This window comes from Acartia tonsa, chromosome 11 (assembly GCF_053477335.1).
Source record: "Acartia tonsa isolate MP-2025a chromosome 11, ASM5347733v1, whole genome shotgun sequence".
Taxonomy (NCBI): domain Eukaryota; kingdom Metazoa; phylum Arthropoda; class Copepoda; order Calanoida; family Acartiidae; genus Acartia; species Acartia tonsa.
Window position 1 is genome coordinate 3,887,242 of NC_137270.1, and position 18,925 is coordinate 3,906,166.

The 18,925-nt window shown below is 40.9% G+C and overlaps 1 protein-coding gene across 1 annotated transcript; it reads right to left on the reverse strand.

The window, feature by feature from the left end:
* Positions 1–6,054: 6,054 nt before the first annotated feature.
* LOC145331548 (uncharacterized) lies at positions 6,055–18,435 on the reverse strand. The gene is made up of 5 exons (XM_080176260.1): positions 18,326–18,435; positions 8,978–9,012; positions 8,247–8,318; positions 7,756–7,848; positions 6,055–7,266 (listed from the first exon to the last, which is right to left on the reverse strand). The coding sequence occupies exons 1-5, from the start codon at positions 18,430–18,432 to the stop codon at positions 7,199–7,201; spliced, it is 375 nt and encodes a 124-aa protein (XP_080032386.1). The 5' UTR covers positions 18,433–18,435; the 3' UTR covers positions 6,055–7,198.
* Positions 18,436–18,925: the final 490 nt, after the last annotated feature.

The window sequence follows — 18,925 nt, forward strand, 5'->3', positions numbered from 1 at the left end:
AAATCTACGTTGGTCGTGTTGATTCAAATTTCTTTAGGGTTCATCATATCATCATGCCTTTTTTTCTTACGGCAAGGGGGACCCTCACTAAGGGCGGGGGGGAGGGGGGATTGGTCACTATAAACATTCAGGGTATTATATGGATGGAGGGGGGATGGGGGGAAGTGGGCGACCCTATGTAAATGTTTATAAAACAAATACGTTGAGTAGTTCTTTTTTTGGATTTTGTTTTTCCATTTTTCAGCAACATTTAAACTTGGGGCCCAAATGCCTTAGAAGTTTAATTCAAACGACGATAATTATTTTTAAAGGAAGCATATTCAACCGCGAAAGTAGGAATTTTCTCCACTGGTGTATAAAAATACGTAAGAAAACGGCCCAAGGCGATTTTGATCAGGTTTTAGTAGTATGGCATACAAAAATCTACCAGGCACCGAGGGATGCACAATTGACATTGATATGTGAAATAATTTTGGCCTAATAAAATGTTTTTTTTTTTTTTTAATCTTAATAATAAGCCTATTGAACTTTAATATATCCTAGAAGAAAAGATAAATAACAAAATAAATATAATAACCTAGAAGCTTATGAAGATCAATCTCTTTTTATAATTCGTAAATATTAGTCAATTGCTGATTTTTTACTATTTAAGGTCTAATTGAAATTACGGGTTATAGTCCCTTTCGTAACATCGCACCTTATGGGGCGATTCTTCGTGTTTTTCACAGTAGCTTTTTTCTATTTCTAGCCCCTGCGGGGCCAATTACCTAAACCTGTGGGGCAATCACCTAACCCAACCTAACCTAAAATAATCTATAAAAAGCCATTTTAAAAATCCGACGAATCGCCCCTTATGGGGCGAAGTTACGAAAGGGACTATTCACGAAATTACTTATTTATATATTTGATATTTGATTAGTATAATCGTTGTATTATATATATTTTTGACTATATTTAAAGAGATAATAATAGCTTAAAACCATCCCAGAACACGCTAAGCTTCTATCCTTAGTGGGTTAGCGAGATCCTAACAGACACAACAAAAAACCTAACTACTTTCATATACTTATCAAGTTTCATATATTAAAAATTAATTAGATGTCCCTTATCCCTGGCATATATTAGATCGCGCGTTTTCTTCATGTATTTTTCACCCTCAAACTTTCCACCATCATTTTTTCCATCCCATTTTCTCTTTTCCTTTTATCTCTCTCTCTCTCTCTCTCTCTCTCTCTCTCTCTCTCTCTCTCTCTCTCTCTCTCTCTCTCTCTCTCTCTCTCTCTTCTCTCTCTCTCTCTCTCCCTCCCCCTCTCTCTCTCTCCCCCTGTCTCCAGAATGGTTCCTCGTGTAGAACGTCTAATTCGTCGACACATAAAAGTTTTATGAAAAATATACCCTGTCTAAAAATGTCTATAAATTGTGCCGTAGCATCTAGGGGCTCTGTATCAAAAGAGTAAAAACGGTGGCAGAAAAATAGCCTATTAATCTATTACAGGGATTAAATAAATAATAAAATAGCCTTAAACAATTTCTATGTAAAGCTATGTAAAAGGGAACTCAATAAGCTAAGTAGTTATAGAAATCTTAAACTTTAGACAATAAGATATACTGTTTTTAAAAGCGAAGCTTTTCTATAATTAGGGTCGGTCCGTCCGTACGTCCGTCCGTCCGTCCTTACGTCCGTAACGGATAGCTTTTTCCGTTAATTTAGGAATGTTAGAATTGTCCTATCGATATCAAATTTTGCATGGTGATTCCTTTAGTAGTTAGGTACGATTTAGAAAGCGTAGCAACTCTATAACCATTATCAAAATGTCCGTACGTCCATTTTAAACATGTTGATTTTTTTATGTGATCAAATCATCGGATTGATTTGATTTTTGGTATATTGATTCCTGGGACAACAAAGTATAATGTAATAAGCGAAGCAACTCTATAATCAAGTCCTAAAAATGTAAGTATGTCCATAAAAAATATCCTGTATCAAGCAGTTTTACAACAAATTTACTTATAATTTTGCTTTGACTCTTATAAATTTATATTATGATAATTAAGTTCTAACACTATACAAGTGTTAATGTCTGTTTGTCCTACCGTTTCAGTGCTTCGCTTCTATGGATGTTGTCATCCTTGTTTTTTTTTTATAATTTAGGATTTTAGTTTATGTAAGACACAACATTAAAAGTCTACTTTTTTAATTTTTAGTGGCTACTATTAAAATAAAACAATTGATGCTATGTATCAATGACATCTAAGCTTAATTTAAAAGCCAGTAGCTGAAAGTTGGAAGTTTTGAAAGGTAAAGTTTTTTTTAGAATTTATTTTTCCCTATTGAAAATTAAATTTCTACCGTTCTACATACTTTTTCTTCCGTATGCCTGTCCCTTTCCATGAGTTCGCTGCCAAAAGACGACGGTGATGTTTTGGACGGACGGACAGACGGACGTACAGACAAACGTGTCAGCTCCGTATGGTCCTGTAGTAGTATGTGCAGCTAGGTTTATGCATGGATTATTGTGTATTGGTAGGGCTACTGTTCTTATCTTTTAAAGATTTTGGTTTCAAAATATTTATCTCTTTATAAAAGTAACAGGTTTTTTTTGTCTGTTTGTATATGTAGCGAAGGATCGCGTTACCGATATGGTTCTCCTTTACAGTTTCAACTAATATATCTGAAAAAAAGAATATTAGTTATTACTCCCAAAACACATTGATCCATCTATGGTTGCAACTGATATGGTTGTACATAGTTGCTTCCTTCGTAGTAAATCTTTCTTATCTGATTAATTTTTTGGGAGCGCTAAAAGTAACTTTAGCAAAAAAGCTAACTTTACCTTACAGCACAGTTAATCTATTACTTAAGTTTATCCGTTCGTCTGTAACTACGATAGTGTAACTTAGATCCAGGACAAACGCAGGAGTCCCAAACGTCGGAGTGGACAAACGCAGGATTGTTAAAATATTGATTTTATTACGTATTTCTAACGGATTAGGTTAGGTTAAGATATAAATGAACAAATAAGCCCAACCTATAAGATGGTCTAAAATAGGCTAGGTCAGGTTAAGTGTCCACTCCGACGTTTTGGATTCCTGCGTTTGTCGTAGGACCTGTAACTTTTGTTCTTATTTGTCCATCCGTCTGTCCGTAACGGGTAGCTCTTTTCTTAAATTTATACATGTAATAAATGTCTTATCGATTTCAAACTTTGCACGATGATTCATATAACAATTAGGTACGATTTAAAAATCGTAGCAAGTCTATAAGCGTTACAAGAAAGTCCTTATGTGTATTTAAAACATGCTATTTTTTTACTTTTTAAATTATCCTGATTATCTGATTTTTGAAAAGATAAATCCTATGACAACAAAGTCCAATGGATGTTGTCAACCTTGTTTTTTTGTAATAACTGTTAAAGCTGTCTTTGTATTTTTGTGTGCAAAAAAAATTGTTTGCTAATAAGGCGCTTAACATGAACGTAGATATGGTTCACGTGCGCGCAAACTAGGAAGAGAGAGAGAAGTGGGGAGACAGAGAGAGAGAGTAAAAAGGGGGGGGGGATGAGAGAGAGAGAGAGAGAGAGAGAAAACACATCCATGTTTTGATAAATAATCAAAAGAACTAATTTATAAGATAGATCTTAAATCTTATTTATAAGCTATTACGTACGTCTGTATATGCTACATTTACGTAAAAGAAATGGGATTTCCTAAGCGCCTATGCAAAATCGAAATAAGTCCTGAAATTACAAAATATAAAAATATAAATTTTGTCAAAATTATCCGTAAATTTGTTGCAAAACTTTTAAAATATAGAATACAGTTTAAGGACATACTGACATGTTTAGGAGTTTATAATTGAGATGCTTTGCTTATCATATTGTACCTTATTGTAATATAGAAATCAGTACTCCAAAATTTAGATAAATCGGATGATTACATCACAAGAAAAATTTTTATTAAAATAGTTAAAAATCAACATGTTTAAAATGGACGTACAGACATTCTGGAAACGATTATAGAGTTGAAGAAACGCTTTCAAAATCGTACCTAACTACTACAGGAATCATCATGCAAAGTTTGAAGTCGTTAAGATAATTCTTACATGCCTAAACTAACGGTAAGCTATCCATTACGGACGGACGAACCAAATCTAATTAATTATAGAAAAGCTTCACTTTTTCAAAGGGTTGCTTAATGAGAATTGACAGAACACTATGATTTAATGCCATGCGAATATACGACAACAGTTTTCTTTAGTCCTGCTTTAGTACATCGAATAGTACATTTTTTTTATTTTGTAAATTGTACCTAACGTAATAGGAATCAGCATATAAAGTTTGAAATGGCATTTGAACTAGACCTATATAACAATTACAAAACGTCTGTGCTTAAGAGGTTTAGTGATTAAGAATTGTCTTTAAAATTCTACCTTTATGACTATCTAATTTTAAAAGCGAAGCTTTATTATAATTAGGGTCGGTCCGTACGTCTGTACGTAACGGATAGCTTATTTTGTTAATTTAGGCATGTTATTATTGTCCTATCGATTTCAAACTTTGCATGATGATTCCTGTAGTAGTTAGGTACGATTAAGAAAGCGTAGCAACTCTATAACCGTTATCAGAATGTCCATTTTAAACATGTTGATTTTGTAACTTTTTTAACAATAATTTTTTATTTGATAAAATCATCTGAATGATCTGATTTTTGGAGTATTGATTCCTAATACAATAAGGTACAATATTTTAAGCGAAGTCCTAAAAATGTCAATATGTCCTTAACCCGAGTTCTGTATTTAAGAAGTTTGGCAACAAATATTTATAATACAAAGTAGAACGATGTCTGTTTGTCTGTTTGTTTGTCTGTCTGTCTGTTTGTTTGTAGCGAAGGATCTCGCTAACCGCTGAACCGATCGGGTTCTCCTTTACAGGGTAGCTTCTCATAGGTCCCAGAAAGGTTTATAACTAATTTCTTAGCCCCTAAAAAATAAAAAATACACCCCCCCAAAAATTTTTTCTTTTCTTTTTAAAACTAAAATAGTGGGGTCGACTACCTTCCCCCCCCCAAAAAAAAAAAAAAAAATTCCCCCCCACTAATTTTTTTTCCATTTTTCTTTTTAATATAAAATACGAAAAAATTGGTTTGTTTAAACCTCTTGGGGCAAAGCCCCTAGAGGCTAGGGGCGGAGCCGCTAGTACATAAAATTTTGTCAAAACTTATATATTTATATTTTGTAAATTCAGTTCTGACACTCTATAAGAGTTAATGTTTGCCTGTCATACCATTTCAGAGCTTCGCTTTTATGGATGTTGTTTATTGAGAATCTTTAAAATTCGCCAATTCAATATACTTGTAAGCTTGGCTTTGGTTTAGGGTAGATTAATGTTATTAATGTCCCCCCCCCCCTGATATATAAAGAAAATCTGTAAGAGATATGAAGACAAAGTATAGTTTTTCAAAATGGAAAATTAGAACAAATAATTTTAACATTCCTGGCTCCGTTATTTGCCGTTATAAACAGCAATAACCTGCTTTCAGCAGTTTTAGAATTTGATTTAGAATTCTATTGAATATTTTTAAACATACCATTTTACTGCAATTAGCAGCTGGGCTCCAATCATTTAGATGCTTTGTATTTGAAGGGGTAGGAAAGTAAAAAAGCCTAGATTCAGGAATAGTTTGGCCTAAAACCATCTCAGGACTTTTCCTATAATGGAGACCTCAATCAGTGCAGATTTTTACGAACAATTCCTAACCTTGACAATATAAGAAACTAGTGGCTACGACCCCTAGAAGCCTCTAGGGGCACTGGCAGTAGGGGGAAAAGTCGTCCTCATCCCATAGTAAATTTGAGTTTCAAAAGAGTTCTAAAAATATTTTTTGGGGGGGAGGAGGGTGAAGACACCCTCTCCAAAAATAGTTTAAAACCTTCCCAGGACCTATAAGAAGCTTCACTGTAAAGGAGAACAATATCGGTTCAGCAGTTAGCGAGATCCTTCAGGACAGACAAAAAACGCTTACTACTTTATATAATAGGATAAAAAAAAACATTATTTGATATTATATGTATATTAAAAATCTTGAATTCTTATCAATGAATTACAAAAAATGTAATAAGTATAATAATAACATATAATACAGTTAGGGAAAAGAATTGATTTCAGTATTTTGGAATGGATAAATTAAAACGTTTTCTTATAAAATGTGCAGAGGGTTTTGTCAGCTTCTGAGCTTACCCTAAAAAAAATTACACCTTCCATATACTTATATCGAGGTGGATGTGAGCTTTTATTTATTCACAACCCCCGTAAGTTAAATGCGGGTTGTGATGCCTTTATAACCCTCACCTTTAGGGGGATGTAGACCATTGTCAAGGGGGTGAAGGGGTGGTGAAAACCTAGTAGTATGTATCCAATCCTCTTAATTTTGCTAAAGGGGTTGATACACCACCTTTCTGGTAAAGTCTTTCTAAAAACAGAATAGGGAGGGGATGCTCCAATTAACCATAATCATTTCACTACCCTAACTGTAAAAATTTCATATGAAAATATATGATTTAAAATGGTATAAAAAATACAATAATTTTAAATATTATACAACAAATAAATAAGAAAATAGAACAGATAGTCAGTCATTTTAATTAATTTTATACATGTAATGTTTGTTCAAATTTAATCTTTAAACGACAATGGATATAGAATACATGGATATTGAACAAGGGAATTTTTGTCATCATTTCAAGTTGCTAATATAGTCCTTATAAATTGGTAAATACATTCCTCCAAATTCAGGGGAGGGGATGGGGTCGTTATATTAGCCAGCTAGTAGAAACATTGCATCAGGGTATGCGAGAATCTCGACACAGTATCCAAGTATTCTATATCCATTTAAAGTATACACAAACATACATGATTTTAAAAGTGGATATGGAAAACCATTTTGCCATCAAAATTTCATCTAAATGCAAAGAAATGTACTTATACATGACCGTGTAGTATAATTGTAATCAACAAAAAACATAAGATTGCGATTTGTAGTAATTTTGCCAAAGAGAAGCGTGAATATGATGCAGCGAAAAACAAAAACTGTTAATTTTTAACTATCACAATTTATTTATCCCATTTTTTACATCAAAATTTTTGTCTCTCTGTCCATATTTCTTTTATTTCAATAAATTATTATGTATTTTTCAGAGATGTCACCTCCTGGTCCCTTCGTTTCTTGTTGGATTGTTTGTGTACAGGTTGGAAAATCCAAGTTTTCTGTCTGAAAAGTTAATGAATTGATTAAATGCTCTGTTTACAAAAAAAAGCCTCTAGGGGCACTTGAGATAGAGAGAGAGTTATGTAAGGGATAACGAACCTCCAATTTTAACTTTAAAATTTTTAAAAAGTACAACGAAATTGTTGCGGGGGAGGTTATTATTTTTCAAGAGACTATTTTTCTTTGGAGGATTGTGGTACCCTCCCCCAAAACATTTGTAAATCTTCTCATGACCTATATGAAGCTTCGCTGTAAAGGAGAACCATAACGGTTGAGCTGAAACAGAGTTCCTTCGTTTAACACAGACAGACAGACAAACATTGTATTACTATAACACAAGGATAGAAAAAGCATTTTAATTTCATTAAGGGATTAAATCGGATAAACTCTACGGAGCTTTTTTTGTAAAGGAGAACATTATCGGTTTAGAAGTTTTTTTTCGGTACACACAGACAAACTTTCTATTACTTTTAAATAAGGATATGTAAGTACCTTGTTCTTGCATATGCCTGGCCACGTCATAGCCACTGTCTGTTGAACTAGTTGAGATTCTCGAGCTTGTAGAACTCTTATTGCTGCGCCACCCTGCAAAACATTGTTCTTAATTACCTGCCTACTAATTATCTTGTACTTAGTTAGGTTCCTTTTGATTTGTGACCTTTGTCTGAAAGTCCTAACTTTAAATAATATCTATATTATCTATCTATCTATCTATCTATCTATCTATCTATCTATCTATCTATCTATCTATCTATCTATCTATCTATCTATCTATCTATCTATCTATCTATCTATCTATCTATCTATCTATCTATCTATCTATCTATCTATCTATCTATCTATCTATCTATCTATCTATCTATCTATCTATCTATCTATCTATCTATCTATCTATCTATCTATCTATCTATCTATCTATCTATCTATCTATCTATCTATCTATCTATCTATCTATCTATCTATCTATCTATCTATCCATTCACCTGAGTCTTGTGTGCTGTCAAGAACATCATAAAAACTTTGCCATGGATTGTCTGTTTTGTTCTGCTGCTTTTCTAAAATTTAGATAGTTTGAATTTTCTTCCATTTATCTATTATTCAATAGACCTTTTACATATTACTACAGCTTTTAAAGTTATAGTATAGATATAGCCATGTGTATGTGTATGTCTGTCTATCTGTAATAATCATTTCCATCCCTTAATAGTATAACTTTTATATAATCTTAGAAATTGAATCCCTACATTAGCGGAGGTAAAATCTTATAAATTTTACTATTTACCATATATAGGGATGAGGATGAAAAAAAATTATCATCTCCTTGACTTTTTGTATAAACTAAAATGAAAGTGTAGTGTCTACTTCCCTCCACCCCGGCCCCTTCTGTAAGTGCCCCTAGAGGCAAAATGTTCGACCCCGATGTTTATGTACATAATCAACCTATTTAAGTTGCATAATAGTTATTTCTCGCATCGTATTATAAACAGCTTTCCGCGGATATAGAATGTACAATTATAAGATTAAAACCAGTTTTTTAGCCCCGACGTGCCGAAGGCACGGGCTAAAAAAACTGGTTTTAATCTTATGATTGTACATTTTTATATTCGTAGAAAGCTGGATTTAATACGATGCTAGGCATAGTTTTTTCGTATGGATGAGAACCGGTTCTTATCCACCGGATTCGAATGAATACGAGAAAAGTCTGTAAACTTACCAAGCTGTTCCTGAGAATTTAGTCCAAAGTTGTCATTCCTTTGTTAAAAAGCCATTGTTTTTACGTGTATAACTAAACAAGGATGAAAAAACGCGCAAAAAGGTTCTAAACACTATATTGTAACTTATTCATTTTATTGAGCCAACCTTTCAGAATCAAACCTTTTGTAATTTCAAAAAACCACTGGAAGTTTTAACCCTTACAGATCGGGGGGGGGGGGGGGGCTCAAAGAGCCCCCCCCCCTCTAGTTTTTTCAATCTCATTTTTTTTGTAGGTAAGATTGAGAGCTGTAACTTCATGACTTTTTAAGTTTAGTAATTATACGTCGGCAAGAGTTGATTTTATTAGGATATCTGGTCTTTGTCGGTCGTGGTGTCCGGTCAAAGTCGGTTGGGTAGCAAAAAAAATTAGAAAAAATTCTAAATAAATCTTAATTTCTACATTATGACTTTTGTGTATAAGGTAGAAACCTAAAATTTTTTTGGTGAATACTTAGATATCAATGACCATCTGAGAAAAGTGGTGTTATGACCGTTTGACCGCTCCCTGACCGACTTTATGACCGATTTTTGTCCGGCTTTTACTACAGACATATATCATGAATATCGTGGCTTCTATTACAGCTAGAGACCTATAATTTTTTTTGGTAAATCCTTGAGCAATAATAAACAGATAAAAATATTAATTTGCGCCGCCAACCGCCGTTTTACCGCCGTAACCGCCGAAAATGGCGGTTTCCGTTATTTGCCGTTTTTCGGCGATGATCAGAAAAAGTAATTTTTTTGTTATGAAAAATAAAAGTTCGTCCTAAAATTTGGTCATCCTAGCTGCAAAATTTAGCGGCTGGCCGCTAAAAAGCGGCTAAGGAGCGGTCTGACTGCTATGACTAGAAAAAGTAATTTTCTCTAAAAATACACATGAACTACCAGAAAAAAATTTTACGTCTTTATCTGTACCAGGAGCCGAGATAGAGGGGGGGGGGCTAAAAAAGGGTGAGCAAAAAAAATGCGTACCTTTTTAAAATTCAAATTGCAAGGCTTGTGTTAATGGTAGAAAAATGTTATGCATATCGTTAGAACCGCTATGAACTCTATTTTATGGAAATATAAGAACGATTCCTCTGCTACTTATAGTAAGGGAGCTACGTGTTAAAATGTCCCAATTGATATAAAACTTGACTTGCGAGTAAATTTTAAAATATAACTAAAAATTAGAGAAGATATTTTGCAAAAAGAGATGCCTACATTTTTAAATTTTAAATTGCGCAGCTTGTGTTAATAGTAGAAAAATGTTACGCATACCGTTAGATCCGCTATGAACTGTATTTTTTGGAAATATAAGAACGGTTCCTGTGCTACGCATAGTTTAGGAGCCAGATGGTAAAATGTCCCAAAATTTACTCGCAAGTCAAGTTTTAAGTCAATTGGGACATTTTAACACGAAGCTCCTAATCTATGCGTAGCACAGGAATTGTTTTTATATTTCCTAAAAATAGACTTCATAGCGGTTCTAACGATATGCCTAACATTTTTCTACTATTAACACAAGCCGCGCAATTTCAATTTTAAAAAGGTACGCATTTTTTTTTGCTCACCCTTTATTAAGGTGGGAATTGGGGCCCGATCTGTAAGGGTTAAAATGACCTATTTTTAAGAAAATGCTAAACCATCAAAACTGGTTTAAATTTGTGGCTTAGTCGCAGCTGCAGACCACTGTATATAATCATATTCACAGAGTTAGGGAAGCTAAGTTGTATGTATGATAACTTTACATGTGCGTTAAAAAGTTTTGTATGAGGGTATTATGTGGTATTCGGCAACCGTGAGCCATGCCTATGGCAACCCTGACCTGGGTTCGGGGAAGGGCCGAGGGCCCTCCCCCGAGTCCTGGGGAAGGGGTCTGCCGACCCCCTCCCTATGCCTAAAATTAATGATAGATTCTGACAGCCTTATTATGGTTAAGCTGTATTGTTAATTCCCCCCACCCTTTCCAGGGATGGGGGATCATTATTGCCCAAACTGACTATTGTATATGTATTATATTGATTCTGTTTATGATTACTTATTCCTATCTGTGTATTTATTGTTTGTTGTATATAACTTTAGTAAACCTTAGACCCTGAATAAAGGAACAACTGAATAGACTCTGTTTATTATTTAGTGATTGCTAGAGAAGCGTAGCTTCTCTATAGTATAGGTGTCCACGTCTGTTCACACTGCCGTAGTCATTTGAACTCTGGTGTCTGCCATTTATCCTAGGCGGATACCACAACTTTTGGTGACAGCTGTGTGAGATTACGGCAAACCACAAGTGTAGAGCAGACGCGCAGCTGAGGCTAAGGTACTCCCAGCAGTGAAACTGGCAAAACTGACACAAGCAACCTGAATTACCCACCCTGGATAGCAAGGTCTAACTCTGCATCCGGCAGTTGTGGAAGCGAAACCTAGCGAAAGACCACTAAGTGTGGCGGAACCCGAGCTGCGGAGAGTAGCGAAATCGGACGAGAGACTGTGGAGAGCAGCAAAACTTGATGGAGAACCGCGAGAAGCGCCGACATCTAACGGAGAATTGAGCGCTCAAGGGCTGAAACAGGCCTGCGGACGGGCTGAAACAGGCCAAATAAGTGCAAACGGCTGAAAATAGGCCAACATTTACTGCAAGAGATAGCAGGATCCGAACCAGCGGCGCTGCAGGAAGGGACATTCCCTGCCGCCACCAGCCGGATTCGGATACACGGCGCTGCAGGACGGGACATTCCCTGCCGCCGACAGGCTGAAACAAGCCAAATAGCTGCGAGCTGCGAGCGAAAATACGAGTGTAGTGTACCAAGCAGAAGAAAAACTACGTTAACTCCAAGTATCCTGAGAGGCTACAGCGCAGCCACCCATCTAGAAAAACAGATATTATATCACATTTTAGGGATTACCACCCTAGTGTGAAGGCTGAACAATAGATTTATGAGCAAGGCTTGGTAAACAAATTTGTTGTGTATTGTGATAAAGCTAAAAATAGAACAGGCTTGGTAAGCAAATCTGTTGTGTATTGTGATAAAGCCAAAAATAGAACCTAGATGTAATATAACAATGCATTGATAAACAATCTAACCCCCCAAGCCTTCAGCACAACAAATACACCCCTTATCCCAACGGAAGGGGAGGGGCCCACCATCAATTGAAGCAAATACAATCGAGGTGACATAACAATAAGCTCAGGATTAAGGAACAGGCACAATTACCTCACCACACAGTTACTTCAAACCTACAGCACCCCCCCCTCCCCATAGGGGGGAACGGACGGTTTTACCCCGTCCCCTCACGCGCTCCCCCTTCCTACCCACACTTGAATAAGTCCGCCCACGGTGTGGAGATAGCGACCGGGAGAACAGAGCGCCATTTACGGGTCGCGCAGCAGAGCTTGGGACGCACAACAAAATTCAACGGACGAATAAGACAAAGCGGACCAATGAGAGAGCGGATTGAGGGATAGGTGCGCGTTTTACCTGTGTGCGCGAATCTGACGGTGCGTAAGCGCGTTGCAAGGAAAGAATATTTCACGCACACACACACACACAGGAGCGGAGCTACTCCATAGCATCCAACAGAGATATTTTTAGAAAAAGACTTGCAAGCTCCTCCCTCCTATCTATAGTGTGATAAGGAAAACCAAATCAGTTCCTGACAGCAGTTCAGACCCTCAACAGCTATCTACACCTACCAGCCTACTCTACAACTCAGAAACTAGTGACAAGTACTTTAGGTACACCTAATTTAAATCTTTGTAGTTAAACTACCAACCTAGTGATAAACAGTGTTGGCTGCTAGGCTAGAAAGCCTCAAGTGTAAACCATTTATAGTATTGACTTAAAACTTCGTGTCCCGCCGCTGAACCTTTGAACCGAGCAAGCGACCAGCTCCAAGGATGGCTCCAGGATGATCCCCAGCCGGCTCCAGCCGAGTACCGCAAGCTGATGCTGAGTAACCTGCCGGAGTATCGAGGACCGCCCAAGCAATCCTGGAATTCCCACATCCAGAGACTAGAAATGTCATGGGCGGCTTACCGTGTGCCCCCCCATGACACACTAAATCGCCGCAACGCCCTTTTACTATCCCTGGCGGGGCAAGCGGCGGAGATGGCCTCTCATCTGTTTGGCGAGGCAGGCCAAGCCTTGACATACGAACAAGTCAAGGCCGAGTGTGAAATGTTATTTCGTCCAGCCTATGAATCTCAGACCCTGAAGCAAGCCTTCAGAGATTATAGGCAACACTCGACAGAACCTATACAAGCATACATATCCACAAAGTGTGCATTGTATAGGGAGGCCTATAGCCACGAGGACCTTGAGTTATTGATAGACAAATTAAATCGTGGCATTCGTAACGCTAATGTGAAACGTGAAATGATGGGTCATGAGATCGCCTCGGTACCTGAGTACACGAGGCGAGCCATGTTTACCGTCACAATCACCAAGCAGCTGAAGGAGGGTGTGTGCCTAGTGGACGCCACCGACGGGCTCACAGGATCAGCCAGCGTCCAGTTGCCCCAATATGATGAGTCTGAGCCAATGGAGATTGGCGCCTTGGCTCCGGGTCTCCACCAGATGGGGAAGGTCGCCCCAGATGACAAGATTCCAGGCCGCTGCTATCGCTGCCATGGGAAAGGCCACCGAGTCCGAGACTGTCCTACGCCTATGGAGGTCAGCCTAGAGGAGAGACGCACCCAGCCACGCTGTGACCGTCCTGCCAAATGTGACCGTTGCCATTACGCAGGCCATACGGCGGCCGAGTGCAAGGCTGACTGGGACCAGGTAGCCGGCCGGAGACGCGTCGCTGACAAGGGCGCTCCCTCAGGAAAGCCCAGCAGAGTAGCCAACATGGAAGGGAGTGCGCCCCCAGCAACACTCCAGCAAGCAGCCGCCCCCAACGCAGCGGGCCGAGGCGACGGAATGCCGCAGTTTGGAACCGTCCCAGCTAGGATCAACGTGCTGGGAGGAGCGGCTGAACCCAACCGGGTTGGTCTGGGCTTCAGCCTCAATCACCTGGGACCGGAGTTCGTGCAGCCCACCAACATTGCAGAGCCAGAAGTCCTGAGGCCTCAACCCTTCAGCCTCAACATGATGGGGCCTGCCAGACCGAGTCTACCCAGCAAGAGTGGAGGGGCGCTACCCAGCGCCACTGAGACGGTGTACGGGGAGGCCCTGGCGGCCGCATCGGAGTCGATGTATGGGGCGCCATCCGGCGCCGCCACCTGGGAAGGACGAGAGGTGCGCCCCCGCACCCCCAAGCTGATGTCTGGGGCGGCAACCGCCGCCGCCACCTGCGATTACTGGGGGGTGCTATCCAGCGCCCCCACCCTGGTGCCTGGGGCGACAACCGTCGCCGCCACCGAGATACCTGGATCCTGGAACGAGCCAGCAGCCCCAGAGGGAGGGGTGACATCCGTCACCCCCAGTCAGCCAGCGCCACCAGCCAGCAGGGAGGGTCCAGCGATCCATCAGCAAGCGCCACCAGCCCGTAGGGAGAGCCCAGCCATACACCATCCAGCGCCCCCTGCCAGCTGAGGGAACCCAGCTGCCCACCATTCCCAACCGAGCCAGGATAAGTTAAATTTGACAAATGTATTGTATCCAAAGTATTGTAACCCTCCAGCCTTGCCTCCCGCACCAGAGGCTGGGGAGATTGAAATTTGGGGATATAAGGACTTGCCTGTGCCACATGCACCTGAGTTCCTAGGGCAGGGGAGGGACGTAATACAGGGCGAGCCTGTGCCACAAGCACTCCAGCCCCATGCCACTGGGCATGCCATGGACAAGGGAAGGGGCCCCTTGGGGCTAGGGGAGCCGACACCCAGGCAGGCGCCAGTCGCCTGTCAGTCTGTCATTGGGGAGGGTATCGGTATGCCCCGGGCACCCAAAGATAACGCTCAATGGAAATTTATATCTAGCCAGGAGCAGCCTAGCAGTATCCAGCCCCAAGAAGCAGCCATGGCCCGAGCCGAGGATCCCCAGACGCGTGCGCGAGGTCGATGGCTGTCTGGTAGATTCTCACACTGGTGGATGGTTCTGTGGGGACTACTGCTCGCAGCCGTGTGGCCTACAACTAGCTACGTCCTGGTAGGGTGGGACTGTGCCAACCCCACCCATGTCACAGCCTACAACAAGGAGAAGATGTGTAGCACGGAGCCGCTACACCAGGAGGTGCCCTTGGGCCATGAGGTACATGTCCTGCAGCAAGTCAAGATTAGGGAAACAACGGGATATAGCTGTCAACTCACCGTGTCCCAGTGGACATTTAGGTGTGGAGTATGGGGCCACCTCAAGGTGACCTTGGTCCCCACCCTCATGCGGCCAACCAAGATTGATCCAGAAACGTGCCAAGACCTGGCCAGGAACCGAGTCTACACGCTGCCAGGCAAGACCCAGCCACTGACGTTTCAGCTGAACCATCCCCTGTTCTTCACCCTTGATATGGTGGGCGCCTTGGTCAACAGCCCCGAGGGGGTGGGTTGTGAAGGGGAGGACGTCCATTTCGAGGGCCAGCTGTACCGCAATGAATTAGTGCTCCAGGAGCGACGGCTGCTGGTCAAGGAAGAGACCTATGTAGTCGAGAATGGACGGGTGGAGTCCCAGTCTGACCACCTGACCCTAGAGTGTCCCCATTCTGAGCTGTCCTGCATCACTGGGGAGGCCACCTACGTGTGGGACCACCTGGGGAGAGATTGCCCCTTGAGGCTGATCCGCAGCCTCCAGCCTAGCCTGGTGATGCGTTTCTGGTTGACCATCAAGCCCAATTCTTCATCAACATGACTACCCCCACCTCAATAGTGAACTGCGACTTTGAGGCCCATGCCACCAACCACCCAGCATTGTTCGTGGCAGCCGACCCAGCCGCGGCAGCGCTGCCCAGAGTATCGGCCAGGGACGTGGATGTCCCCCTGCAGGCCCAGATACATGCAGGTTACATCGGATTTACCCTGGAAACTCGAATGAGAAGCACCGCAGCAGAAGAAGTAGCGGCCAATTGCTGGAAGCTCCAGCAACTAGACCCGGCCCATCCGGTGCGTGTCCAGGGGAGCACGTTCTCTGTGCTGAGGGGAGATGTATTGCTCCAGCTTACCTGCCAATGCAATAAATATGTTGTCAGGGAGAGCAATGAATGTTGGGACAAGGTGCCGGTGGAGCCCACAGGATTTGTAGATGCCGTGACAAAGGTGTATAGCGGCCACGCCACCAAAATTCCCTGCTCCTCCACCTACCCCCTAACTGTACACGCTGAGGAAGGCTGGATAGAGCTAACCCCCGCACCTAAGAAGAGGCCACCCCCGCTGGATACACCCAAGCAGCTGCTGACAGAGCCCTTGGATGACTTTAGTTCGGGAGGCTTTTATTCGCAGGCTGAGCTGAACGACTGGCAGCAGCTGCTAGCGTTCCCAGCGTATAAGGCCACCATGCTGACCGGCCTGTCGTATGGCTCATGTGTTCAGCAAGGTAGCTGTTCAGCCACGGGAGACCATGGGATCGTGTCCTACGATATTGACCGACTGGCGGAGGAAGGAGAAGCAACCCTGGATGTCTGGGCTGGGTTCAGACAGGCTATTCACGAGTGGGGAGATGGCGCAGCCATACTGTGTTTGCTGTTGTTGATTCTCAAGCTGCTGGGAGACTTAACCATCATTTCCCTGGCAGCCGCACAAGGAGGTGTACGGGCCGCCATGAACGCGATGTCACAAGTGTTCCTGTACCACCCAACCTTGTATCGTAAGGCCTTGGCCAGAGCCAGGCTCACCCATGCCAAGTCCCGGGACTTTTCAGTAGACTGGGATGCCATTCCTATCGGCCGGGAAGCAGCCGAGGAAATGGTATCCATGCAATCAGCCGATAGTGGGAATGACCGCCCAGGCAGGCCTGGGCCACACTCTGGAAAGCCCCGCGGCCCCTCGGGAGGCCAGGCTGTCGCTCAGACGGTCAACCTGGTAGCCAGTGCCCCAGCCGCTGCCAACAACAACCAGAATGCCCCGCTACTGACCGGCCCTGCAGCGGCTGTGCCCCACGCCAACCTGACACCTGCTGGCGCCGAGCTACGTGTCCAACAAAAGCCAGCCTCTACCTTCTATCCCACGTTGGGAGCCCATCAGCCCTGAAAATCACCACTAGGATTCCATTGAATCATTATCGCTTGTATATAAATTAGCCCTAAGGAGCGGGCCGAAGGCCTCAACCACTGTCGGAAGTCTGGCAGGGAGACCCCCTCCTAGCCTTCCGAGGGGAGAGTTGTGGTATTCGGCAACCGTGAGCCATGCCTATGGCAACCCTGACCTGGGTTCGGGGAAGGGCCGAGGGCCCTCCCCCGAGTCCTGGGGAAGGGGTCTGCCGACCCCCTCCCTATGCCTAAAATTAATGATAGATTCTGACAGCCTTATTATGGTTAAGCTGTATTGTTAATTCCCCCCACCCTTTCCAGGGATGGGGGATCATTATTGCCCAAACTGACTATTGTATATGTATTATATTGATTCTGTTTATGATTACTTATTCCTATCTGTGTATGTATTGTTTGTTGTATATAACTTTAGTAAACCTTAGACCCTGAATAAAGGAACAACTGAATAGACTCTGTTTATTATTTAGTGATTGCTAGAGAAGCGTAGCTTCTCTATAGTATAGGTGTCCACGTCTGTTCACACTGCCGTAGTCATTTGAACTCTGGTGTCTGCCATTTATCCTAGGCGGATACCACAATTACACTATGTATGTTAAGAAAGTTTACTGCGTTTTTAATTTAAAGTACTATTGTCTATGTCAGGGATCTAAAGGGATAAGACAATGGCCAATAAATTTATGTACATTCCACATGAAGATACACAAAACTATCCTTTGTGTAGATTACATTAGTGGTTGAAACGTCCCCTAATTTGTTAATTAAACGAATAAAAAAATGTTATAATAAAATTTTGGGTACTAGTGTAATAAACAGCCCAATGTCCACATCCTCCCTGCAAATATATTTACCCCCTACTTTTAGTATAATTCTAAAGGCTAGTTTAAGTTTAATTATAACTAATATTTTTTTTATTTTGCAATGTAAATTTACTGAAATAATATAAGTGTCAAAATTTAATCTATATATGTATAAACGTATATCTACGATTGCCAAAGGAAAACATTATCCACTGAACCAATGAGGTTCTCAAAGTTACCTGTCAGTTTTTAAACCATTTTTTGGGTATGGTATCACCACCCTCCTAAGATGAATCGCCCCAAGAATTTTTTTTTTATAATTTTGCTTTTAAAAGCTAAAATGAGTAATCCTTTATGGCCGTTGCAGCTAGTGTAAAATAAAGTAAAAAACAATGTTCCTGAAGTCAAAATCTGCCGTCTCTGTTATCCGTGACCGCTGAACACTACCGCCGCCGGCAGCGGTTATTTCAAGCTGACGTTCCAAGCTTTGATTACCTCCCATTTTTTATCTGAAATTTGTGTTATAAATTTTTTAATCTTTTACAATATTATTATTTAATACTTATATTTGCGGGAACTTTTGTTTAATGAAATCTTCCAATTTTTTACATTTACAAAACAGCCTACTTTATTGCATCAAGATCCATGACAGATCTATATAGGAAATAAATGTCTATATATATGAGCTCAAGTTTTCCAAGCGATAAATGTTTAAAACTCATAGTGCTCCAATAATCCGTAATAAACTCTAATTGACCAGAACGATAAGACCCATTATTTTACTATATGAAGAATAAATTCATTTTTTTTATTTCATGTTGCTATTTGAATTATATTAAAGTATTAAATTTCTATCCATAAAACAGAAGATTTAAATTTATAATATAGTAAATAAAAGAAAACTTAGTTTTAAAATAATTTGATAGTAGCGATACGTGAGTAATGTGGTCAGATATTGAACTAAAATTTAACAGTTAACTAAACATTTTAACCCT